This window comes from Micromys minutus (genome assembly GCF_963924665.1).
Source record: "Micromys minutus genome assembly, chromosome: 1".
NCBI classification, from domain to species: Eukaryota; Metazoa; Chordata; class Mammalia; order Rodentia; family Muridae; genus Micromys; species Micromys minutus.
Window position 1 is genome coordinate 170012194 of NC_137969.1, and position 27335 is coordinate 170039528.

A 27335-nucleotide genomic window follows, 5' to 3' on the forward strand; every position below is an offset into this window, starting at 1 on the left:
AAACAGGACAAGTATAAATCAGTCCTGTAAGCCGCTTAAAACTGATCCAGTAGCCCATTCATTTGTTCAGAATAATGTCCTAACTCCCACAGTTTAAGATGTTCTGTAAGGTAGACCAAAAAAAAAAAAAAAAAAAAAAGACTTAGAGACCAGATTCTTTGTCTTCTCTCACCCTGCTTGAAAATAGATCTTGGTAAAACCATTTCTACTTACAGGGGTCACCAAATGGTCAGACCAGCTTGCCAGCTAAGCCAACCATATATTAATCAAAATGAAATTATTAGAGATGGATTTGTTTCTTGGCTGGGTGTTGGCTACTGGTATGCTGGTTAGTTTTTTGTTAACTTGACACAAGCTAGAGTGATCTGGGAAGCAGGAGCCTTGATTCAAAGGTATCCATTGCCTTTATCAGGATGCCTGTTGGCAAGGTTGTGAACATTTTCTTGATGACTGATTGATGTGTGGTGTGGGATGGTCCAACCCATTCTGGGCAGTGGTGCCCTAGGCAGGTGCTCCTGGGTAGTGTCAGAAAGCAAAGCATGGTGGCACATACCTTTAATCCCAGCACTTGAGAGGAAGACGCAGGCAGATGGTTCTCTGTGAGTTCAAAGTTAATCTTGTTTCTCAGTGAGTTTTAAGCTATCCAGTGTTTTATGGGAAACCCTGCCCCAAAGGAAAAGAAGAAAGAAAGATGAGGGCAGGGTGTGAAGGAAAGAAGAGGGTACGCTGAGCAAGCCATGAGGAACAAGCCAGTAAACAGCAGTTCTCCATGGTTCGTGTCCCCATTCTGCTTGAGTCCTGCCCTGACTTCCTCAGCAGTGAACTGACTGTGCTTGGGACATGTAAGCCCAATAAGTCCTTTTCTCCCCAACTTGCTTTGGGTCGTGGTGAAAGCAAACTAGGACACCCAGGGATTATATACATAGGGCCTGTGCGTGCTAGCCAACCACTATATTAGTGTGTTACATCCCCAGCTGTCTAAGCAGAAAAACAAAAGTTAAAATGCAGAGCCAAGTTCTACTGCATCTTGGCTTCAACTGTGGGAGCTAAGGCACATGGAGCCTGGACAAAGAAAGTTTATTCATGTCTGTCTGTGGGGTATCTCCAAGAAACCTCCAAAACTGTTAAAGGATAACTTTTTTTAAAAAAATAATATGTTGTTTGACTCTTGCACATAGTATTTTTTTTTTTTTTTTTGGAAAATTTAACAACCTATTAATTAAGCCAGGGAAGGAAGCAGGCGTATTTCATAACCAGATCCTAAGAGAAGTCTAGAAAGGTAGAAAGTTTACATGGAATAAAGTTACATTGAGTAGAAATGTACAGAGACACAGAGGAAGCTTTTCTAGAAGTGTGTGGGGCTAACTAGCCACCAGATGGCTTTTGGCATTCGTTTTGAGCTGCTCCTGGCTACCTGTGTCAGATTCCATCACACCAGAATCTCCTAAAAACCAGGGACCTGGTGAGCACCAGCTACCTACCTGTCTTATAAGCAAGTCTTTACTAGAAAGCAGTGTGCTCCAGAATTCTCACTGCTGACACTGCTGAGGAGCTGTGATGCAGATGGTATGGCTGAGAACCCTCTCATACCCTGCTGTGCTTCTCCATGTATCCCCCACCCTATATAAAACATAGGTTAAAGGGAAGTTGTTAACTTTCCCCAGCACCCAAAGCAGTTTTGTCTCACTTTAGATCCATCTGTGTTGAAAATCAGTGAACAAATAAATACATGTAAGACATCTGATGATCAGATGTTGGGAGCTCTAGTCAGTGGATGTATATTTTGACAAGGATGGTTTGCAGTGCATTAACCATCTTTAGACCAGATTGACATTCTGCAATAATTTTCCTCTACTACCATATTAAAATACAGAAGTGAGGCCTGTTCTTGTGGTTTATGCAGCCTGGACTCCTGGTCTCTGGAGGCACATTCTGATCAACCAGCACAGAGCAGCTTGATGTGGTGCAGAAACTGTTTGGGAATGCTGACAGATTTCTACAGCTAGGATTTTATTCCAAAGATTTGATGGTTATTCTGATTGTGGGACAGATTGGTTTAGTCCTTTTCCCAGAACACTACCCAAAGAGACGAAAGCCAAGGATATGGCTTTTGCTGTATGTTTATTGACATTTCTGCAAAAGTTGCTTTGTGTGTAGGGCACAATTGCTGCTGTAGTATACATTCGAAAGGCCAGACAGTCTTTGCTTTTCTTCATGAATGGACCTGTGCTGTTCACTGGAGTTTCTGGAAGTTCTGTTCAGTCCCCTGCCAGATGGGCTCTTTAGAGTTGCTTCAGCACAGACTCACCTTGAGCACTGACTGATACTCCAGAGAGCTCCCTAAATGTGCTATCTATTGGCACAGTACTGTGTGCTGAGTTGTTACTGTGGTGTGTGTGCACATAAATTTTGGAAATGATTGATGTCATTTTCCTATAAAAGGCTCATTGAATCCGAGAACTGTTGGATACACTAACAGAAGTAATTGTGTTAGAAATCTCTATTTTATAGGACTAGTAGTAACACATTCCTTTAGTTTGGGGAAGTAGTGCCATAGGCCAAAAAAGAAAAACAGAGTGGGGGTGGGAAGCAGAGGATATACAAGACAGAACACAAGCTAGACAAGTAGCTGCTGAATGCCCTCCCCACTACAGGCGTGCTGAGTGTGCTTTGAAGGGAGGAGGAAGCTTTTGAAGCCCAGAACAGAGAGCAGGAAGGAATCTTTGAGGTCTGCTAAGCCAGCACCTTGATTTATAGTTGAGGCATTGGATTATTTGTTCAAGGTCAGATAACCACTCCTTAGCAGAGCTGGATCTAGGGTTTATTTCCTTTCTGTATTGCCCAAGGGAAGGAGCTAAGAGTTTGGAGTTAGGTAGAGCTGAGTGAGTACTGGCCTTGCCCCTGACTCACTGGCCTTTCCAGGCCTGTTTCCTGGTCAGGGTGAGAGTGGGGAGCCAGAGCATGTGCACGCCTTTTGAGCGTTTATAGTTAGGACTTGTCTTTTGCTGCACCCTGGGCACCTGTGTTGGACTAATATTGAACTGGGAGAGCTTTTCAGGGGAGAGTGGTGGCTTCTTTCTTTCAGCTTTGATTGCAGGTCCCTTCCGGTCTGCATCTAGGACAGAGCTCGTGATGCATTGTTCTTGGGAGCTTGGAGTAGCAGTCATGCAGTTCTTTCTGTTGTGCTCTGTGGTCGATGAGCAGCAGCACCAGGACAAATGCTGTTGTGTCCCCACATTTTCATTGAGAGGGCCTTTGGTCACTTCAGATAATGGGCTTCCGGGCATGGCTCATCACTGGGTCATCTGCTTGTGTAGTGTTGCTCCAACAGAGGGAATGCTCCAAAGAGTTTTTAAGGTTTGGTTTGTTTATTGGACTAGGGATGGACGTTGGGCTCTTCTGTATGCTAAAGAGCTGCTACTTCTAAACTGCAGCCCCAGTCCTTTTCACACTTGATTTTAAGGTTAAGTTCCTACTATGCGCCCAGGCTAGCTTTGCAGTCTAGCAACCAGGCTTGCTCAGTGGTCCAGGCTAGGCTTAATCTCAAGATTCCTCCTGCCTCAGTCAGCCAAGTGGCTGGCACAATAGTGTAGCTGGTCTTTGCTACTTTGTAGGTTCTTTTTCTCACCCTTTATTCCCCCCCACCCACCCACACACACACCTGTTTCACCTCTATCCCTGGATAGAAGAGAGAAGATAGAACAGAAAGAGCTCTGAATCTAATTTCTTCCTTTGCATTTCTTCTTTGAGGATGATTACTAACAAACCGCTACCAATCTCCCTAAACAACCAACAGCCACCAACCCCACTTATTGGGGCTCTAGCATTTATATATCCTCTGAAAATTTCCCAGAATTCACCACAATCACAGAAACTGTCTGCAGCAGACAAAACCATGCCTCTGCTAGAGCACAAGGCAAGTAAGTCACAGTCAGCTGCTACAGAGCAGCCTGCTATCCTCACACCTGGGATTAAAAGGAAATATTCTTATTTCTGTGGGGATTTTTTGGGGTTTTTTTTTTGTTGTTGTTGTTGTTGTTGTTGTTTTGGGGGTTTTTTTGGAATTAATTATACAATAGGTCTACGCTACCAGATTTTTTTTGTGAGACAGGGTCTCACCGTACACCCTAGCTCTAGAGCCTTCTTCCACCTTCACATTCCAAGAGTTGAGGTTACAGGCATATGCTACCACATTGCCTATGACATTTTAAGTTAATTTTCTGTTCCAAATGATGATACTCCAATTGATTAACTTTAAAATCTGCTGTCTGTGTAAGATGAAATGAAATTAAAATGAAAAAATTGAAGTTAAGAAACATTAAATATAATAATGACTAGAATACAAGAAGCGGGGAATTTATAAGAAGTAGTTAGGAAGTTCAGAATGGGCAAGGAAGACCTTAGCATCCACATCTGTAAAAAACAGATGAAAACTTTGGTCAGCAGTTGAAGTCCAAGAGCCTTTGAGACGTCCACATCCATGACAGAGGGTACAGTGAGGGGTTCTCCTGGATTTGTATTCATTGAGAAGTTTTTCTGGTAGTTATGGATTGGCAAAACGCAGAAGTTCAGGAATTATCAGGCAAAACCATTCTCAGAAAGCATGTTTTCAAGATGTAAGGAAAAGTGAGATCTTAAAGGCAGCAGGTGTGAGGTTAGGAAACACCAACAAGTTGGACTAAAGCAGAAATCTTCTGTCACTGAGTGTGTAGGAAGAGCTCTCCAGCATGAGGACAGACACATTGGAGCTCCAGAGCAAAGAGAAGGTGAGTTTGAGTGAAGATGTGGTGCACTTTGATTAAATTCAGATGTCTTCAGAGACAGGTAGTTTGCAGGTGTCTTCAGGGGACATGTGCTTAATTTTCATGTCCAGAAGTGTAGAGGAGCTGGGTCTGGGAGAGATGTGGAAGGATGGGTATCTTGTGACTGCTAACTTCAGGGAGGATAAATGTGAGCTAATGAACAGCACACTCGAGTGAAGGAGTTGGAGTCCATGTTCTGAATGTTCTCACTAACTTTTCAACTAACAAAGGGAGAGGAGCAGTTTGTTTACTAACCCAAGCTCACAGAGTTTCTTTGTAAGTGAACTTTATCTGTGCATGAGCTGTCCAAGACAATGCTCTTGTTTGGTACTGTTGTTCATTTGTATGTATAACTGTGAAGTGAGAGGAAACACGCAGTGTTGATGGCAATGTGTGCTCTGTTTTCAACCTTCCAAAGAGGAAATGGGAGCTTCCTATTCTAATCTAAACACTCTTGGGTAGTAACAGTATCAGTGACATTTTTCTTAACAGAGGAAACCCTCTCCACTTCCCATCACAATTATTGGGCCACAAAAATAGCAGACATACCTAAGGCATTAATGTGTATAAATCAGGAAGTAATTTTCTGAGCATCCTGCCATATTTTCAAACATCATGTAATTTACATGTGGAAATATTCAATATACATATGGCATGTTACATTATGTTAATTAGCAAATGATTCTTGTTTTTTCTTAAGTGGGCACATATCTGATGTTCATTCTTGAAATGAATGACTTCCTGTCTGACACTAGTTTGAGTCTGATGATGACCCAAGACCTTGTCTACGCGCTCCGTTCTCCCGCCATCTTGGGGCTTTCCGGGCTGATCTCTCTGTCATTCTTCTTTGGAAGTAAGTCAGTTTCCTGTGAGTGACGTCACTCAGATGGCAGAGGTAGAGGGTAGTATTTGCACAGTATTTGGATTTGCTTGAGGATGTCAGTCTGAAATCAGGATGCATTATCTTTTGTTAATATCCCCAGTAACTGTATTTTCTTTTCTTAAAAATAGAAGGCAAAGGGCAGACATATGTCTGAAAGGTGGAGTAATTTGGGTTTACACAGAGCAAAGTAAGAGAGCTATCAGATGTGTACTGTCTGTCCTCCATTGTCTGTGCTTCCACAAATCTTCTCATGAGGAAGCAGCTTTGTGTGGCCTTGCCTTCTTATTTTTATTCATTTGTTTGTTTTAAAACTATTTAATTATTTAAAGGCAGGGGCGTCTTGCTGTGTAAGCTGTCTGACCTAGAACTCCCTGGCCACTTGCTTTCTTTGACATAAGGTCTCAATTGTGTTGCCCAGGGTGATCACAAACTCCAGCTCTGAAGCAGTCCTGTGTTAGCCTCCTATGTAGCTGTGACTAGAGGTACACACCATCACACCCAACTTAGTACGTTGTTACCTTCTTATGGAACACAATGGTATTCTTGGCAGGGATTCAAGTGACAGGTGGTGCTAGGACACTGAAGGAAAGGTTCCTTGAATGTCTGCTTGTGACCATGTGCCTTCATTCATCTGCTCATCACAACAGTTTCTGGACCGCTTTCTAGCTCACAACAGAACAGTGAGAAGGACATCACTCTCATGCCTGCCTGCCTTTCAGTATTCTGTACAGTGGCACTTGCTGAAGCCACGCTGACTCAGCCTGGGTCTACAACTTGGATTAGTTGGCCACTCAAGGTGTTATGCATCGGTGAATTTCACAGATGACTGTGCCACTGTACACTATGATGGTGATCTATCAAAACCTGTCCTACTTCTTTCAGCCCTGTAGACCCTAGAAGCCCTTGACCTCTTACTTGTCTTACTTACTAGCTTATTTCTGTCTGTTATGTCAAGACTGATTGTGTGGATGTGCAACAGTTTGTTATACCTGCTGACAACTTTGTTATTTACCCGTTACTGTGACAGTAGACTTGGTCACATTATGTCCATAGTCAAGTCACAGATTGGAGTCTGCCCTGGTCCTTATTATATACCCAGGGTTACCTGGGATGTAACCAGGATGCTTAAAGGACTGAGTTTTTAATTGTGTTTTCATTTTAAATTTTTCTTTAAATAGCTACATGTGACTAGCAGTGACCTTGTTGGAATGTTCCACAGTGTATCCTTAAATATCGAAGAATCAGTCTTGGCCATTAAGTCATGGAACTTAGATTACTTAGCTCCAGTCTTCATAAATAAATGACAGTTGAAGTCAGATAAAATGTTTGCAAACCTCTCTTAAAGGGTGCTGTTCAGTTCCATCTCAGAAGTGAGTTTCTCCTCCTGAGTTATTGGTGTGCTTCCTCCCACCAGGACACTGGTCCACTTCCTTTGCTTTGGTTGCTGAGCACAGCAGGGCTAAATCTTTGCTTTACCCAGAACAGCTGCTTCCCACCAAATTGCATGGTTCTTTCCAGGCCCAAGATCTGTCTCCCTCTGTTTTTTCCTTTTTCCCCCTCCTTCCACTTCCTCCCCTTTCTTTTTATTCTGAGATTATTTTTTCCATTTTTTATGTTATCCCCTTTCCCCAACCCACTCCCCCCTTTATTTATTTATTTTTATATAAAGCTTTCTTCATAGTCATGATAATGGTTAGGTTTTTGCATGGTGCTTGGGATCTATCTTGAGGCATGACTAAAAAAGATTATTAGGACACACACTCTTCCCTTTCCACAGCTTTGCAAATACATCTACTAGCTTCAGATCCTTGATATGGTGAGTGCGGGAGTCTTAGTTGACCTCAGAAGGAAACGTAAGCATTAAAGTCTCTAGCACTTTTGAAGTTGACATTTTATATGATTGAGACCAGATTGGTGTTTTTTGTTTTGGTTTGGGGGGTTTTGTTTGTTTGCCATTTCTCCTTCGGCTTTATTTTCGGACATAGGAAGTCTTTTGCTGGGTTTGAAATGTCTCCTTCAGGATTTCCTGGTCCCCATGCATGCCCCCCTAGAGGTAATGAATAGACTCTAAGGGGCAAGAGAGATTTTTTTTTTTCCTTCTTTGGATAGTACTATTAAAATGTACAACTTTGAGAAAGTGTCATAAACTTTTAATAGTTTTATTTTTCCGTTGTTTTTGTGAAGTTTCCTTCCGTGGGTGTTTTTGTGTATTGTAGTACCCTTGGTTTTACATAAACTTCAGAATTGATTCTGAATGCACAGAGAATGTGCTGAAGACATACTAGCGTATCCTTTGCTAGCAGGAAGTCAAGTAGAACGGAAGCAACTGGTGTGCTGACAACCAAGGACAACATACCAAGCCATCTGTGATTCTTGGCAGAATAATATGACAAGCAAGATTGTGGGAGTGCTTGCTTCCAGGTGCATGATCAAAGAGATGACTCCGTTCTCCAGTGGTGAAGTTGGCCTGCTGCCTCTCATGTCTGTGGGCCCTGGGAGGTTGAATTCAGCAGTTAGGAGGGAGTAAGAGGAAAAGGCTTTAAGCATAGGACTTGGCTCAGCATCTTGTTACTGCAGTCTGGGCGTGAACTCTAGGAAAGGCTCTGGAATTCAAGTGCAGTGTGATAATAGACATCAAATGGTAGTCTGTACTGAGATGCAAGGCCGGGTTCCTCGGGAGAGGGTGGGTGGGAGAACTTAAAAACAAACAAACAAAAAAGATTCGTGCTTACCATTTAGCCAACAGAAAATGAAACCGTAGTCACACTGCCCTCCTTGTTTGGGTTTTCAATCAGTGCTGAAGGAAAATGCAAGCTGAGGAGTTTTTATGTTATTTAATGTGCCATTTGTGGGGCTGGAGAGGTGGCTTGGCAATTAAAAACCATACTGTTCTTCCAGAGGACCATGCAGGGCATCTCACGACCACCTGGAACTCGACTCCAGGAGCTCAGATTCTTCCTACTTGCCTCAGTAATACTGCACTCTGTGTATGAACCATACATAGACACATGCATTTAAAATTGAAAAAAAAACTTTGTCATTCATAGTTTTTAAGATAAAGCAGACAGAGGTATGTTTTATTTTTAACTCATGAGTTAGGTTTAAACTCGCTTTCCTAATTTTTTTTTTTGAGACAGGGGTCTATTTAGTAGGTAGTCTTCTCAGATGTGGGGTGGGACTTGGAAAGTACTTTGGTCTGACCTCCTCTGCGGCTCAGCTTTGCCAGGAATAGCTTCTGCAAGTTGGCTCCCAGAACCAACTTGTTGACTCCAACTCAATTTAATACCAAAATTTGGAAACAAATGACAAGATATAAAGATTGATACAAACATAAGTCCTCGGAAGCCGAGCACCTAATGCAGAAAGTGTTTTCATGGTAATTTTGGCACATGCTCTCTGACTTCTGCCAGAAATGTTAACTGGATCTAATTAGGAGTAGTCTGTATGATCTCATTATGGGGAGCATACTTCAGAATGGGAACCTGGACAGTTCAGTTGGCCCGAGTTCTTCAGAGAATGTTCCCATCTGAAAGGCAGGAATGGTGGAGTAGAATCTTCTAGATAAGTGCATCACGTGATCCTTAATTTGATTTTAAAAAAAAACTTTGTCAAAAAGTCTAGTGTTTGTCTTTTAAAGGGCTTCTTTTATAATCTAGTGGCTTCTTATGTATTCAGAATCATGTTGTCACCACCGTCTCTCAGGTCCTTCACCCAAAAGGAAGTTCCCTGGTGCCCTCTTCCTCTCACAGTCCCACCAACCACTCTATCGCTGTACAACTGTTTCTGAACCTTGCGTGCAAATGGAATGCTCGCAATATAGATGAGATCAGGGTCCATCTGTGCTGCGCTCATTTTTTCCTTTCTGCTGAGTGATAGATTTAGTTCGTTCTGTGTGTGCAACACTCCCTCCCTCCCCCAGCTGTCAGGTTGCTGAGCATCTTAATGACATCATGCAGAAAGCTGTTCCTAAGGCAGATTCTATTATTCCAGCTCCAACACATACAAGGTGCCCTTCATCCCATGTTCTCCTCAGGCCCGTGTGTCCCCTGCCTCTGTGTCTTGTTGGGTTTTGTTGTTGAAAACTAGAAACTTTAAAGATAATGTGGAAATTATGGAATTCATCTCCCCACATTCAGAGTTTGTTGTTCTTTGTGTAGTTATGCTCCTGGACTAACTATAAAATCTGATTTCTTTGTTATATGGAGCCACAGAAGTCTCTGTCTTTCATAGTTGTCAGTTAACGATTGAACAGAATTTCTTTAAATACTTGGAATCAGCACGTCTCCCAACCTCTATTAGAGTGATCTTGTAAATGCAAGTCAGATCGTGTCAGTCCTACGCTAGAGCCCTCCGATGGCCTCCTTTTTACTCACTACAAGAGAAGTGAGCAGCCTGCAGGAAGGGCCCTGTTGGCTGTACCAGGCAGGTCTTTTTGCTGACCTCACAGTTCTGAGCACACCACCTTTGCAGTTGCCAGATGTGCTCAGCAGTGTCTGTTGGGACTCTGTCCAGTCACGTTTCTCCTCCCACTTTGCCCACAGTGCCTGTGGAACCTTTTTCTTGCTTCCTGGAGGACAGGGTTTCTGCTTAGCTTTGCTCACTTTCTCTACAGTGAAAGGTGTTTTTGTTTGATGGTCTTGCCTGAATAAGGACATCTTTGGCTACCTGTTTTGTTTTTTTTTTTTTTTTGTTTTTTTTTTTTTTTTTTTTTTTTTGCTTAAAAATAAGGCCGTGGAATACTGCCTGTAGATTCTCTGTAAGAGTGAGTCAGTCAATGTTCCTGGGGACTCCGTGTGACTAGAAACTATCCCTGGGGTTCCCTGTGAGATGAGGCAATGGACTGTGGCCTATGAATCTCTTTGCACCTTGTCTTGTCCCCTGGACGTTTTCCTTCTGACCCCTTAAGCCACTGTTTGCAGATACCTCAGGATCTTTGGTTTCCTGCAGAGAATACTCCCTGGTTCTTCCTGAGGTGGAAGCACAGCAGTGCCCACTTGACCTCTGGCACTTAAGGGACTGGCACAGGGGAGCCCAGGATTTGACAGTTGTCATTTTAGCCCCACAGCTTGAGTCACTTTCACCTTTGTTCCTTTCGGTCCCAAAGCCATGTGGTGCAGCTTGGGTTTACCAGAGATTTGTGTCCTCTAGTCTCTTTAGAGATGGTGGGGATTAAGCGTTCCCAGCCCTGTCACCCCTTCCTCATGCCATGCTTCTTCCCGCCTGCTCAGATCACCTTGATGTGCTGTCTCTGTCTTCCCACTCCTGTCTGTGGACCTGCTGACAAGGTGTGCTCCCTACGCCACTGTACCCTCCTCTGTCCTAAAGTCCTTTTTATATTTGTTTACTGTCATTTTAACAAGGCTTGGTTGGGGTAGAAGGTGCTATTAGTATGTGAAAGATCCTGTAGTTCTTAATATTGGCTTTAATTTTATATTTAACTGTTGGCTCTTAATGTAGACATGCTGTCTAATGCTCATCTGTACTTTCAGAGCCTTGCATAGACCAGCTGACAGGGAGAGAACACTGTAAACAGGGTTTGTTGGTTTTATTTAGCCTTGTTCTTAGTATTTTTAATATCTAAACTGTTTCTAAACTAAATCAAAAGTAAATCACAGCAGATAATTTTTCTCCTTTTCCAGTGTGAATGTGTGTCCCAGGGACCAAACTCAGGTTAAAATGAGGCTTAGTTTAGTGGCCGGCACCTTTATCTGCTGAGCCACCTTATATGGCCCCAGGCTTCTTTTATGATGTCCTGTGACTTTCCTTTTGATTACTTACCTGGATTTTCATGGAATCGCTTTAATTTGTTTCTCAGGAGACAGGCTTACTTATGATAATCTCTACAAACATATTTGTGGCCATTAAATTTTCTACCAAATCCAAAATTAAACCTATTTGTGACTTTATTGACACACTTTCTACTTCCTTTCCAGAGAGACCTCACAGCCACCATTAGAAAGTGTAGCTTACTGAAGGTATTAACTGTGCGCTTCTCCACACCAGGGCTTTGCTCATGGATCTGCTATGTTTATAATGACTGCATGTTAACGTGTCAAAGTCTCTTGCTGTCTTCCAAGGCATAATGTTCCATGTCAGATAACTCTTAAAGACACACTCATTACTAAGTTTTGCTTTTATAACTTGAGGAAAACTTTCTTTTTTAAAAAGCAACTGATAGTCTGTTAACTTTCTGTCAGCTATGTCATGTTCTCTGAGCTAGAAGCTGTAGCTCAGACAATGCACTTAACACATTCCAGGTCCTGAGAGGAAGAGATGGCTTGATGGGTAAAGGTGCCTGCTGCCTAGCCTGGCAGCCTAAGTTCTACCCTTGGGACTCACGTGGTGGAAAAAGTCCTCTGACCACCGTATGTGAGCAGCCATATACATATACAATTCACAAATAAGTAAACAAATCTAATAAAAAAAAAACAAAAAGAACTATATTAGCTGACTATCAGCAATGCTGATTCAGACTTAATCTTATCACTTAGCAGCAATGTGAGTTAACTATTAAGTTATTTAATTGTTTCATTCTAAGAAGAGACAGGATAAAACACCACCATTTCTAGTTCCCTGAATGCCAGAAGCCAAGTGTGCACTTTTGTGCTGCCACCTCAGTGACCATGCTAGTGACCACTCAAAGGGGACTTAAACTTAGGTCCAAACTGCAAGCTGCTATTCTCACCATGAAGCCTTTTATCCTCATCAGAAAGAACTGAGCTCATGCTTTACAGCACAGAAAATTTGTCGTCTTAAAAAATAATAATAGAGCAAATATAGCATAGGTTATATGAAATGTCAGGTGCAGTCTGGGCTAGTAGCCCACTATTAAATGCGTTAAGAATATCTATAGCAGAATCACATATATTCATATTACTGATTTCAAACAAAGATAAGAAAGAGGCTCAAATATCAATTCAAGTAAAACTTGAGTCCTAAGGAATTGGGTCAGTTATAAAAAAGAAAACAATAGTTTTTTAAATATGAAAATTATAGGTAAAAGATGATGGTACTGTACTATAATATATATATGTATATGTATATATGGTATTGCTTCCTGTAGCAAATATATACCAAACTTAGCTAATCTATAATATAAAAATTTCCTTCTATAGCTTACTCCATGTTGACTATAAGACCCACCAACACCAGCATGTATTTTCCAATTTTGACAGCTGAGGCTTTATAATGAGCGATCACAGACTGGGCGAGCCAAAGGGAGGAGCTGTCTTTGAGCATATAATTGCATTTGCAGCATAATGAGCTGCCTAATTGTACATCCAAGTTTACACACATTAGCCTGAGTAATTATGAGTCATTCAAAGGGGCATTGCTCTGCTGTAGTCTTTTGTCCCCTGATCCTAAAACTCAGATTAACATTACTACAGTTTAATCTCAGTGCTTACACCTTATTTTATTTTAGGGAACAATCTGAACCCAGGCTGGTCTCAACTCACTATGTTCAGAATGGCCTTGGACTATTCATCTTTCTACCTCTGCCTCTCAAGTGCTGGGATCATGGGCATGTGCTACAATGCAGCCCTGGTGTGGAGAAGTACATAGTTAATACCTTCAGTAAGCTACACTTTCTAATGGTGGCTGTGAGGTCTCTCTGGAAAGGAAGTAGAAAGTGTGTCAATAAAGTCACAAATAGGTTTAATTTTGGATTTGGTAGAAAATTTAATGGCCACAAATATGTTTGTAGAGATTATCATAAGTAAGCCTGTCTCCTGAGAAACAAATTAAAGCGATTCCATGAAAATCCAGGTAAGTAATCAAAAGGAAAGTCACAGGACATCATAAAAGAAGCCTGGGGCCATATAAGGTGGCTCAGCAGATAAAGGTGCCGGCCACTAAACTAAGCCTCATTTTAACCTGAGTTTGGTCCCTGGGACACACATCATTCCCTGACAGTTGTCCTCTGACCTCCATATGACACCTCCCCCCACTACATACACTAATAAATGTAATAATGTTGTTTTTGAAGAGGCTCTGGAAAACTAGATTTGTATTTGCATCTGGTCTGACATTTTGTTATTTCCATCACCATTTCTAAGAGAAGTCAGAGTGTGAAGCCCATTCTTGGTCCTTCATGCTTATAGCTGCTTCGATGCTAAGGCTCCACCTGGCCTCATCCGTGTTTCTCCCACCTGCAGTCAGTGAGCTACAGATTAAAAATATTGTCTACATGCTGAGTATATACAGACTTGGTTATGTGTGACAAAACTTTTCCTGGGAAGATGCAATGTGTCTACTCACCCTAATAGGTATCCCACAACAAACCAAAGGACAAATACCACCAGAGTCCAACTTGGTGAACTGAGTTTTATTGGGATCACTTACAGGAAAAGTAGTGATTCAAAAGACAATTGCATCACCAAAGCCTAACCCAGCAGCTCACAAAGACTGGGAACCTAGAAAACGGTATACAGCCTATAGGCAACTCAACAGGTTGAAGAATCTCTTTCCCAGGTATCTCAACTCAAGTGGTCTAAACCTCTTCTGGGCAGCTGGTCTGGTCTCAGTCTTCTTTGCAGCTCAGCTTGCTTAAGAGGGACTCTCAGCTTCTATTGCTTATTCTGGTAGGGAAGGCCTAGTGAATCTCCTCACTTTCAGGGACTTCCTGAAGCTATTTTGAGTTGTAGAGCTTCCCAGCAGGGTGAAATGTTTCAATCCTGGAGAAAACTGTTACAGAATGCTTGGGTTTTGGGTTTTTAGCATCCAGGGCTTTGGGGGTCACTTTGCTTTAAACATTTAATGTGATAGTTTTTACATATTTACATAACACTTGTTAACTTTTAAAAGAACTTGTTTTTAAGAGAGAGGGGGAGAGAGAGAGAAAGTTTATATGTACCATATAAGACTAGAAGAAAGTTGGGTTTGGGTTCCCTAAAACAATTACAGGCAATTGTGAGCCATCTGATGTTAACTGAACCCAGATCCTCTGCAGGGGCAATAAGCACTCTCTAGCTCCTCCCCAAACCACCAAATTAAAAAAAAAAAAAAAAATTCTTTAAGTACTTTGTAAATAATCTAGAGATGGTGTTTTGCAGTGACGGGGATTAACTGAGCCCACACATCTGCTCAGCCAGTCATGTGTTGTGATTTTAAACTACATAGGAGGGCTTGTCTCATTGACAAGCAAAAGCTGTGCTGTTTGATCTGCACCTGCACATTGGCATGAGTCTTAAGGACTGGTCTCCTGTTGGTAACAGGGTATACCTCTGTGTTGGTTTGCTGTCCTATGGATGACAGTCCCTTGCATTGGAGTCAAACTAGATCTGATGTTCACCCAAAAGTGATTTTATAGCTGATAGTTTTATAAGCTACATAAACATTTTTTATCTGAATAAGGAAAGGTTTTACCAGAGACATTTTAATAATGTGTAGAGTTTAATAATGTCTGTGTGTGTAAAGCCTGTACATACTTCTTACAGCTTGAAGACTGTCCTAGGTGCCATGAATTCAGCATTAACAAAACTCATGAGGGTCTTACATCTTGATATCTGGGGCCTTGTATTGTAGAAAAGTATCAGTGAAGCGCTTCTCTGTGTCTAAAAGAAGAAAGATGGCCTCGCAGGCAAGCTTTATGCCTTCAGGTTCCCAAGTAGCTGAAAGAATAACCCTGCTTGGCAAGTGCACATGCTCTTCCCAGCTCTCCCAAGGGACCCTGAGCTTTCTGACTTGTCACTGTTTTTATTTCAGCTGAAGTCATATTGGATTTGTTTGATTGCTTTGGTTTCATGTGACGACTGTGAGTGTGTGCACACTTACATGCACACTGTCCATGCCTTTTCTCTAGGTGTAGAGTTTATAAACGTTTAAGGGATCATAGCCAAGAAGAACTTTATGTATTGTAATGCTGAGAATGGGTGCCAGTTGATTTTAAACTGCTGCCCCACAATTACCCAAAACCACAGCAGTTTCTTTAAGAGGGCCTTTAATGATTGTTTTAGATGCCTTTAATTTTTTGAAAATTTATCTGTATTTGAAATCAAACCATTTCACTTATCATTTAAAATAGAATGAATTGCAGTACTGGGGAACTGATCTGTAAGGTTCCTCTATGCTCAGTAAGACTTGTTTTCATGCCCATAGCCCTGTAACCTCTTCAGTAGTGCGTTGCTTGCCCTTTAATTGAAGAGGCGTTAACAGAGGCTATTTTCCTTTGCTGTGTCTCTTCCTCCTACCTTCTCGAGAAAGGTTAAACTCAATTTCATAACTCATTATGATTTGGTTGCCCCCATCCCCTATAATTACTGCTGAAGTAAACAGGTTATCATTGGAAGTTCCATTATGCTGACCTTGGGTTCTTTTGTCTGTAGTATTCTCTAGGAAAGAGCAGATTTCCTTTGAAATAAGCACTGACTTTAATGGACGTGGCATAGTGCAGAGAAAGATACTGTTAACAATAGAATGCTACCCAGAAATCACAAGCTAAATATGTTATAATATATTTATGATACTAAATATGTGTTATAGAATTCTAGTATTATTTTAAGTGATATTTTGACATGATAAGTAAATGGATAGATAGAAGTTATGCTAAGTGTCTGAATTTCTTGTCTGTATTTTTGATAGTTGTAATGTAACAGCGTAATACCTAATACCTTAGCATCTTTCCCTTTTCTAGCCTAATTTTTCTACTCTGTTTGTTCCCTTTCCATTATATTCTCTGCCATGTTTACACATATTGTAGCTATCTTTCCTCTGGTTTCAAATTTCCTCTGCAAATCTAATACTTGCAACTATGGTTAAAGAATTCTGGCTGCAAGATGAGTTGTGTTTGACCTTTTACTGTCTCCTCTCAGGTTTTGGGTCCTGCTCCCAGGTGGTGTTCCTTCCTAGACAACCTGACAGAAGAATTAGAAGAGAATCCAGAGAGCACAGTGTATGATGATTACAAATTTGTCACCAAGAAAGACCTTGAAAATTTAGGTAAAATGTGATCAAGTATTTATGAAATTGTCTTATTTTCACATTTGTGAGTTTTTAGCGTTAGAATCCACTGAGCCATTTTTATCTGGTCTTTCCAAATGTCCCATTTCTGCCAGATCAGATATTAAAATGTTCTAAATGATCAACTTTATAATCTCTGCTCAGAAAAACTTTGGTAAATTCAACTGGCTGAAGGTTTTTGTGCCTTAACTGGGTCGGGCTCCCTTTTAGCCTAGTGACATCCTATCCTGAGAGTGTGGCGTCTCTCGGCTGTGTGAGTCAAATGTACCTTTGAGGGTATGATAAATGTAAATAAAATGATACCCTGAAACTCTCTCGGACTGTAAACAGATGGTTCTTAGATCTCTTAGATTTATTCATAAAGGACCTAATCCAAAACCTAAGTCTTCCAATAGAAAGGACTCTGAGCACAGGCTGAACATCCAGCCTGAAGTCTGATGTGCTCCAAAGTTCAGAACCCTTGAGTACCAAGTTGCCACTCAAAAGTTTCAGAGTTTTGAGTCTGGATTTTATAATTGGATATGCAACTTTCCATCACTGTAGCAAATACCTGACTTAGTTTCAGAGAGATTTATCTTAAATCAAGGTGTGTGGATTTTGCAGTCTGAGTCTGAGCACACGAATGGCTTTTAGACCTGTAGTGAGAATCATCACTAAAGAGCAAGACCTCGATTCCCTAAAGACCTTCAAATGACAACACTAACAAAGATTTTTATATTGGGTAATTAATCAGACCACATACTCAGAAAATGTTGGGTGCTAAGTCCATTCGACACATAAGCTGTGTGTTAGCTTCTATAGTTATAATAGAACACTGCAAGTTTAATGTTTCCCTTTTGTTGTTGTATGCATACAGCTTTAAACTGCCATGAATAATTCTATTGCTTTAAAGGGGAACCATATCTTAATTAAATTGTTGTTTAAGAAAAACTTAAATTTTAAAGACTGGAGAAAGCTCCATGAGCGAGAGTACTGTCTGCTCTTCGAGGTTCAATTCCGAGCACCAGTTGGCTGCTCATGACTTCTATAATTAATCCCAGTTCCAGCATCGTCTTCTGGTCTCCATGGGCACTGCGTGCATGTGGTACACAGACATACATGCACACAAAACACCCATACACATAAAATAACCATTAATAAAGAAGGAAAGAAAAACTTAAATTTTAATGAAAATGTCATAAAGACCTACCCTCTTCTGATTAACTTTGGCAGGGCTCACACATCTCATTGGATCACCTTTCCTCCGAGCATATATGCATGGGTTTTTCATGGATATCAGACTCTACCACAAAGTAAGTATGGGCTACGGATATTTCAGGTAATGGTAAAGCATCCATAGCTGCTTCTGCCTATGTTTGCCTTCAGAAAGCATACATCTGCATTGGGAGGGATCTACTTTCCTTGGTACAATAGTCGTGGTATATATGCTACTAAATACTGATTCTGATTAATTTCATTCTTTTGTTTTGAAAAGGTGAAATTGATGGTCAATCCATTTGCTTATGAAGAATATAGGAAAGATAAAATTCGACAGAAAATAGAAGAAACACGTGCACAGAGAGTCCAATTAAAGGTAAAGATTCTACTCAGCATTTCAATTACCTGAGAAAAATAGTTAATCTTCATTTTGTGTCTTACCCTGAAGAAGCCTGCCATCATATCCACAAATTTACATTTTTTAGTTCACATCTTTTGCCTTCTTGGTGTACTTTGTCATGAGGTTGGGTGGTTAGGTGTTTGGGTAATAATATGTACTTGATAATAACCAAAGGCAAAGACACGCTGGGTTTTAGTGCTTTGATCTACAGCAGCTGCTGTGGGCTGCACTGAGAACACCTGTTAACAGTTCCAGCTGTTTTCACTTTGACAGATGTTAGAAATCTGCTTGTCTCCATTTCCTCCTAGTGTGCTTGGTTCTCAGGTTCTCTGCATCCCAGGATGCTAGTACAGGAAACAACCAGCACCAGTTGTATTGATGGAGAGGATTTAGTGTCTGCCAGGCATTAGAGCACCCAAAAGACAGAAGCACTGAGATGGAGAGAAGAGGGACAGTGACTTAGATCCAGGCAGCAAGAAAGGTGTGGGAGCCAGAGGACCCAAACTCCAAAGGGGTCTGAGGGTGATCCTGGGTGTGTTGAGAACTGAAGACTGGTGAATACCACTGCTTCCAGAACCACCTGCTATTCCCCTGGCAAAGAACTGCTGTTGGTTATTCCAGCCAGACCATGAGCAGACAGGGAGGAGCTTCCTGTCTGCCTACTCCTGCCTTCCTGGCTCTCTGGCATCCCATCCATTAAGTCAAAGCACAGAGTGATAAAATATTTATAACTGAACATTGCTTTACAATGTGTATGTAAAATACACACTCTCGGTAACAAAGACTGGTGCCTTTCCTGAGATGACCTCAGTGCTTGTTCCATTTTCCACAGCTTATTCAGAGTTTATAACAGCAGAGATCAGAATGTGCATGAGTTTTAGCAGAAAGGAGATGTGTACCTGCCAGAGTTACATTTTACTTAGTACAGAAATGAACACGATGTGAAAAAAGAGAGTAGGTAGCCCAGCGCTTATCTGAGAGTCCTTCCACTCCCATCTAGACTCTGAGTTCACCCTCTACAGAGCAAGAAGCATTTCAGAGGTTCCCACAACTGCAAGCAGAGGGAGAGCACGTGGGGCAAGTGGCTGCAATTCAAGGGTCCCAGGCCTTCTGTGGCCATCTTCCCAGTGAGCTGGGAAGAGAGTGTGCTCCCAGCAACCGCCGTGCTTACAGCTCTGTATACAGATCTTATAAGTTCAGTACTAAGAAGTAGGAATGAGCTGCCCTTTGTGAACTTACACTGCTCACCAACCTGCTGGCCTCTAATGTTAAGTGTACTCATCTCTGTGTATCTTATTCCATCTCTTTACCAGAAACTGCCAAAGGTTAACAAAGAGCTGGCACTTAAATTAATTGAAGAGGAAGAGGAGAAACAAAAGTCTACACTGAAAAAGAAAGTTAAGGTAAGATGTCCTAAGGCACAGAAAGTATCATTAAGTTGCTTTGCAGTTCGTGGGTAGTAATGTACATCTCTTTGTTATTGGGGTTCCTCCACCCCCATACTTGCTCAGTATGGGAAGTTTGAAAAATAGAAGAAAGAAGAAAAAAGTTAAAAACCACCCCCTCCTATATCCTATAGAGAGAAAGCAGTATTGGGCCAGTTTTCTCAGTGATTAAGGATTGCCTCTTAAAGGTATGCACTGTATTAGCAAGATTATTGTGTGTATATTAAAGTCTTACCTACTTCTAGAAGATAACTGTGATAGTTTCACATATTAATTTTTCTGTGTTTTAAATGGCTACATATTCTATGTTAAAATCTACTTAATCTTTTTGTTGCTAAATTGCTAATGGCTTTTTCTGTACTGTCTAGGTTTGCTGTCTCATTTTTTACTTTTATTTGCATTTATTTTGTGCTGAACTTATTTCTGAGCTCAGGAAGCTTGCTTCTTTTGGTCAGTACCATGTGCATATGGCAGGGAAAGCTAGCATTTGGGTTAGCCCATGATATGCCTTGGATGTTCAGTGATGCATCTGTTAGCTCACAGTGTGGTCAGTGACTGGACAGTCTATGCCAACACTGCTGGATTCAGCATTACTCTCTGAACCCACACTGTTTGCACCACTGGCCTGTGTCCAGCCCCACTGTGGCCAGGGCACCCCTCATTACTGCACCATTAGGTTATGGAACAGCACACATTGCTTCCTTAAAGTGACACCTTTCAAACACATGGCGGCTTTTCAGATATGCACACCCTTAATGACCTGGGTGGTTTCACAAATGTTCTAAAAATGAACATGAAAATTTGAACCTCCTGATTTTCATGATTTTGTGGGATTTTTTGGTTCAGAGTTTTTAATTCTAGAAGTAACTGATTTTGTTTATGACATGGCATTATGGGAGGGTACATACTGCCATGTAGCTGCTACCTGCCTGCCTTTTCTTGAGGTGACAGTAGTCAGGGACCAGACATAAAATAATAAAAGTTAGCACAGTTTTATTATTGTCCCAAGGTAGGAAGATGTGCCTAGCTTTTCCAGATTTATGAAGACTCTGAGGTCCTCCCCAGTCCTGTTCCCTCACCTGCTTAGAGCAGACAGGCAGAGAATCTGTATAGTATTCACTGTCCCTAAGCCCTTGCTCATCGGGAGAGCATTCAGGACCTGCAGTAAGGGCCTAACCTTGAAGCCTTGGGCCAAGCAGGCTCCTTGTCTAGTAGCGAATGCCAGCTGTCTGTAGTTGCATGCTCCCTACTGTGCTCTTTGGTTCCTCAGAGCCCAGGCTCTTATTCGATGCTGGCTGTACACTGGCTGTGATGCTAGCTGGCTCCCTCAGCTTCACTTCCACCTGTAACCCATAAGGACGGGAAGGGACTGTCTTAGAACTGTCACTTCTTTGGAGTTCAGACCAGATGCTTCATTATGCTGCCCTCTTCTTCCTTGGCCTCTCCCCAGCAGCCTTTCATCCTGGCCTATTATATTCTTTAAGTAAATTATTTAAATCTTCAGAAGCCCCTTATAAAACACATGGGTGGTTTTATGTTTCCCTGTCCTTTGCATGAATAATAAACCAATACTGAGCAAGGTTACTCATTTTAATTCACATTTTATACTGTAGCTGTGTACGCCAGTGTGTGACCAAGTGTGTATTCCCAGAGTGTGTGTACCTACAGGGTAGAAATATGTGGCTTCCTGCTTTGCTGACAGTCTCCCCAGAGCATTCACATTGGTCTTGTTACTGAGTCTGAGGATGATTAGCCTATGACTTTTTCAGCTTCATAATTTCATTTTACAAGCCATGTGGAAGTGATCATTGTACTGTCTTCCTGGAGTTCCTAGAGGAAGAGAGTGGTGCTAATTTAGACTATAGAGGTACGCATTTCAGGTATGCTTTGTGCTCAGAGTCCTTGGCATAACCATACTCTAGGGTACTTGGACTAAACTCAGTTTTGCTGTTTTGAGCAGCATGGTATATGACAGAACTATCTTACAGGTCATGGTGATGAAGGTGCAGAAACTGGTTCATTCCCTTTGGGAGGCACTGTGTTTGGGAAAGGGTCTTTGTGTGTGTGTTCATGTGCTGAATGTTCCCACAGTCCTCAGGTGCTGGCCATACTGGTTTTTGAGACACTGTCTCCCTGGTGCCTGGGATTAGGCTAGGCTAGGTGGCCAGTGAATCCTGGGTTCTGATTATCTCTACTTCCCCAGTGCTGAGATTATAGGACACACTACTATACGAAGATTTTCATGTTGGTGCTGGGGACATATTTAACCAGCTGAGCCCTTCCACTGGGAGTCTTCTGTTAAGGCTGGCTGGAGGCAGGGTAGTACTGAGTGGTGTAGATGATCTGGAAAGCTGAAAGCACTCACAGCAGTGCTCGGTTCAGTGAAGAATTACCTTTGCTCCTCCCCTAACAGTTTTCTCAGAACTTCAGGATCTCTCTCCTGGTCTAGGAAAATGAAAATAGGCAACTGAAGCTTTTTAAATGACTGTTCATCAAAAACAGAAAATATCCCAGTATTTTACTTAGTTTGTAAAATCTGTCAGGAATAATTTGAACAATGTTTGATGTCTTCTTTTCCCACTCTTGCAATTTGAACCCAGTGTTTTCCTTTGCCCTAATAAACTGCTGCTTTTCAAAGTCTCATCCATGTCCCTGTTAATATCATTAACTATCTCCAAGAGCACATTCATGTCTGCAGTGCTGGGATTAAACCCCGGGTCCCATGTATACTAGGAAAGCTCTGTGCCAGTGAGCCCCATCCTAGCCATTTTGAGAGTTCCTTTAATAAGAAGGGCTTTGCTGGTATCGTTGCAAGTGAGACATTTACCTCCTGCTACTACTGCTTTCTGATTTCTTTTGAGACATTCACTTCACCCTGTTTCTCAATTTGTATCTATAAAGTCTCAGCCAATGACAGTGTTCCATTTCCTACTCCCAGCTCTTCTGTACCATCTGTCCTCCTTTCTTCCCTCCCCACCCCACTGCATTTTTAACTTTTTCCTCATTAATTACCACTGTGAAGTAAGTTTACTGTGGGATGCAAATGCTAGCAATGCCATGCTCCTATGCTGCGTAAACAGGCGACCCTAGGGGCGTATCGCTTTTGGGAAAAAATATGATTATGTGCAAACATGCTGAGTTAGATCAGATAGCTTTAACATTAGAATTTTGTCATTTAAAGTTTCTTTAATTGCCAATTACAATGATATGAGCACTCAACTAGATGTTTTCACAGAGCCTCCTGGGAGGGTTGGACATCACACCTCATATTCCCTTATCTTCCCTTCCTGTCTTGCTTGTGCTTCTGTGGAGACACACTTCCCCCTCTTTAGCTGGTTGTTTTGGTATAAACTCTTTCCTGCTATTGCCTGTGGTGCTGCTTCTTGACTTTTCCTTTCCACTGAAGCTGGATAGTGATTTTGGTGAAGTCAATATTGGGCTTTTACAATGTTGTAACTGTGTAAATGCTATTTGTAGCTGAATCCTCACATGACTGATTTTCCCTGGAGTTTGGAAATCATTTCAAGTTTTTGTGTCATTCTCACCGATCAGCCCCTTGTTCTGTACCATAAGTCTGGACCTCGTGGCAAGAATCTGTGTAGCTCTGATGTATTTGTTTGTATATTCCTGAAGAACTCACTTGTAAGTCTTTGTGGACTGATCACCTTCAAACCCTGGGACCTCCCTATGTTCTCTGCATTACATAAAGAGTTGGAAAAACCCTGGGTTTCTGAAGGAACATAGTTTCTACCCAGATACTTTCCATTCGCCAGATGAGTGTCCAGTGAGGGCTCACGAGGGCAAATACAAAACACTTAAGAAAAAAAAATTCTTACAGGAGCTTCACACTGCATTGTCCTGTGCCCTCCAGACAGCAGTGAGAGGGTTGACTCCTGAAATAGTCATACTAGGTGCTGCGTTCTGGCCAGATGGATAGATCGCTGGTTGCTCACTGAGCCACCAGCCTAGAAACCTAGGTCTTTAGTGTAGAGGGAATTCTCTTGGAAGAAAAAAAATTATTTTCTGCCAGGGTCTTGGTTATTCATAGGTGGGGTGGGGAGCTAGAGAGCTCCATGAAAATACAGAGGAGAGGACAAGCTGAGGTATTTGGGGGAGTACCCAAGTCAGCACTCTAGGGTCTATGGCCATCTTCCTGCTTGTTACCTACTGACTGGGAGAGCATCTCCCCTTGGCATGCCAACCTTCATTTCCTTCCTGTTACTGCTCTCTTCCCTCTCTCATAACCTGTCCAACCCCCACTGGACCTCCTCCTCTCCCTCCTTCTTTAGGCTAGAGGTGGAGCTAGAGAGTCAGGGTTTTAAGTAGCAGATAGTCTTTGTATGTTTCTATATTGAGACAAGATAATAAGTGTCTGCTCGGAGCTACAGAAGTGATTCTTTGAGGTAGTGCAGAACACCACATTCACATGTTTTCCAAACACCAAATCAGTGTTTAGCATGTGTATGTGTGTATTCATAAGACAGATCACTAGCCAGACACTTGTAAACTACTTTAAGAACATCACTATCTTATTCCTTTTTCTTTTAAGATGGCTGTGAAAATAAGCAATTAGACAAGCAAAAGTCCCTAGGGGAAATACTTTTACAGCTAGGTCAAAGGAGTTTTTATTTATAATCATTCATCTAAAGCATACTTGTCTTTAGGCAGGATAATTGTTTATTGTAAATAACGGGGAGAAAAATCTTTAAAATACCAACAACATATCCTATTTAACAGTCTCTGTTATTTTAAATATAATAATTTTGACAAATACAGCAAGATATTAAAACATTTTCTTCTTTGTTTTTTAATCTAATAGGCCCATGGCTTTTGACCTGAAATATTGGTTAGTAACTGCCCCCCCCCCCAGTCCTTGTGTGAACTACTACTCCCAAGACACCTACCTACTGGTGTCGATTGGAATGTGAATGATGTCTGTGTCACACTTAGTCTTAAATGTCTTCCTGCCCTTCACTCTAGCCCACACCTTTTATCCCGATGCCCTAATGTGGCTCCCAGCTCAGTCTTCCCAGTATCTGCCCACTCAGACCAAGAATCTAAGAGCTGTTTCCAACTCCATGCCTAATCCTTAGCTCTCGTCTTATCCAGCTGCTGCTGCTGCTGCTGCTTTAGTTTCGTAGAAGTGTGTTTCATACTTTCATCCCTGGCTGGAATCAGTCCCACCTTTTGATTTCCATCACCCTAGTCCAGGCCCTGCCCCTTCATCACTTCCTAGGATGCCCCTGAGTCTTGTAATGGCTCTTGTCTGTTCCTTAGCCCTGTGCCATGCACCTTGTTGCTGCCACCTCTTAGAGCAGTTTCCCTTGTCTGCTGCAGTCCTGCGAGCACTCTCCAGCTTATCATCGTGTGTTCCTCTCTCCTGCCTTTCTCTGAATAGTGGCTCCCCCAGGTCTTCAGAGCAGTCATAAAGTAATGAGAGTGTCTATAGTCTGCCTTGGTTGTTTTTAGTTTTTGTCTTTTAAGGTATCTATTCCAAATTGCCAGTCTGCTCTTGTCAGATGATTCATTACTCCTCAGTCAATTGAAATGCTGTCTTCGTATTTCTTTTTTTGATTTAAAAAAAAAAATGTGTGTATGTATGCATACACACACGCACGCATGCACATGCAGGTACCCAAAGAGGCTAGAAGATGTGGATTCACTGGAATGAGTTACAGATAGTTAGTTGTGAGCTGCCTAGTGTAGATACTGGGAACAAAACATAGATCCTCTGCTAGAGTAGTAAGTGCTCTTAACTGCTGATCATCCATCCCTTCTCTGCAAATTTCTACTTGTTAAATCCTATTTGGTTTTAGGTCTCCTCAGTGCCATGTCCCCAGGATACCCTCTTGGATATTTCTATTAGATTACTCTTTTTTTCCTCTGAGTTCTTTCATGCACCTGAACATCTTTCATACATTCTTTCTGCTCACTCTTTTCATACAGAGCCTGTAGCAAACACATTGCTGTTTTGTTTTGTTTTTTTCTTCCCTCTGAAGCTGGGATCAGATACTAGATCTTTTCTTTCCTTGGTCTGTTTTAGAAATGATATTTTCTCAAGGATGACTTTGGAACTTGTATCTCTTGGGATTTTTAGTTAAGAGATTGTCAGTTTATAGTTTCAGATAAGTAATAAGTGGGCCATGCTTCACCATGGCTTGTGATTCACCACGTTTTTATGTAGCTCTGCTACACAAATGCTGCATTCAGAACTGAGTTCCGGAGTGGAGTGAAGCGAGAACCGCCACTTCCCAGCTCTGTTCTAAGCTTTCAGTCTGATTTATAATCATCCCTGGGTGGTTGGTTTCCACTGGCTTCTAGGCCTTGAGTGTGAAATGACCATCATCTGAGTCAGGGAGTGAATGTGTTTGTTGTACATGTTAGGAAGCTTGCTACTTAAAACAGTACAAATAAAAAGGAATTTAATGTCAGTTCAGAGTTCTGTGATAAATCTGAATAGCCAAAGCTTTGTTATGTAGAGATAGTACTTTGTCTGTTAAGAATAATCCATGGCCCAAGGAATAAAACAATGGAGTTATCCTTAGAATGCATGGAAATGTTCCAACTTTCTAGTCGGAGTTCCAGGGTTCCTCGGTTGGAGACAGTAAACTGCTGCTGCCAGCTACACCAGCACACTGATTAACAGCTTAAACTCCTCCATTGTGGACGTGACATTGGGAAGCTTTCTTAGTTTAGTTTAATGTGGTAGCTATACTTTTAAAAAGCCTGGCAGTGGTGGCACACCTTTAGTCCTCATACTTGGGATGCAGAGGCTGGTAGATCTCGTGAGTTTGAGGCCAGCCAGGTCTACAGAGAGAGTTCCAGGAAAGCCAGAGCTGCTAAACAGAGAAACCCTGTCTCAAACAAACAAAGCCATATCGTAAAACTGTATGAATCTCCTTGAAAAATATTGGGGGTTTTTTGTGTTTGTTTTGCACTAACAATATCAACTGAAGAAAATTCTTTCCTATATAGTAAGCATAATATTAACCCAAAGATTCATTTTCAGATCATTATGAGTACCGGCTAAGAGTTATCAATCAGCTGTTAAATGTATCAATAGAATTCGTTTTGTTATTGGAAGGTAAAACCTAGAATTGATCAGCAAATTCTAGAAATTGATTCTAAAGAAATTTTGAACATTTTATATTAATAGTCTATACCCTATGGACTAAGTGTTATAAAACTATTTTCTGTTTTTTTTTTTTTTTTTAATTCAAACACTGACTTACACTGGTCCCTGTTTCTCTTGCAGAGTCTCCCTAATATCCTCACAGATGATCGATTTAAAGTTATGTTTGAGAACCCCGACTTCCAGGTGGACGAGGACAGTGAAGAGTTCAGGCTTCTCAATCCGCTTGTCTCAAGGATTAGTGAGAAGAGGAAGAAGCAGCTGAGACTCTTGGAGCAGCAGGAGCAGCTCAAGAATGTAAGGCATGCCTGTCAGTCAGTAGCTGGGGTTGGCTTCTTGTTGTTTGCCTGTTTTAAAGACCTTTTGTTCTACAGTATATGTGGCACTGTGTTGTGTAAGAACACCTTGACACCAGTCTACATTGAGCCAGTTCGCCCATCCCTCCACCCTGTCCCCTTCTCCTGTTGATCCTTTTGTTCCACTGGACACTCACACTTCTATGCTTTTGTCATTCGTG

At 41.6% G+C, this 27335-nt stretch overlaps 1 protein-coding gene across 1 annotated transcript in view; it reads left to right on the plus strand.

The window, feature by feature from the left end:
• The window catches only part of NOL10 (nucleolar protein 10), a 77259-nt gene that overhangs the window by 36776 nt on the left and 13148 nt on the right, over positions 1-27335 (plus strand). The window contains exons 14-18 of the mRNA XM_080920813.1: positions 16497-16623; positions 17857-17936; positions 18119-18217; positions 19555-19644; positions 26942-27115. Of these exons, the coding sequence (XP_080776939.1) occupies positions 16497-16623; positions 17857-17936; positions 18119-18217; positions 19555-19644; positions 26942-27115 (570 nt within the window). The remainder of the gene's footprint in view (positions 1-16496; positions 16624-17856; positions 17937-18118; positions 18218-19554; positions 19645-26941; positions 27116-27335) is intronic.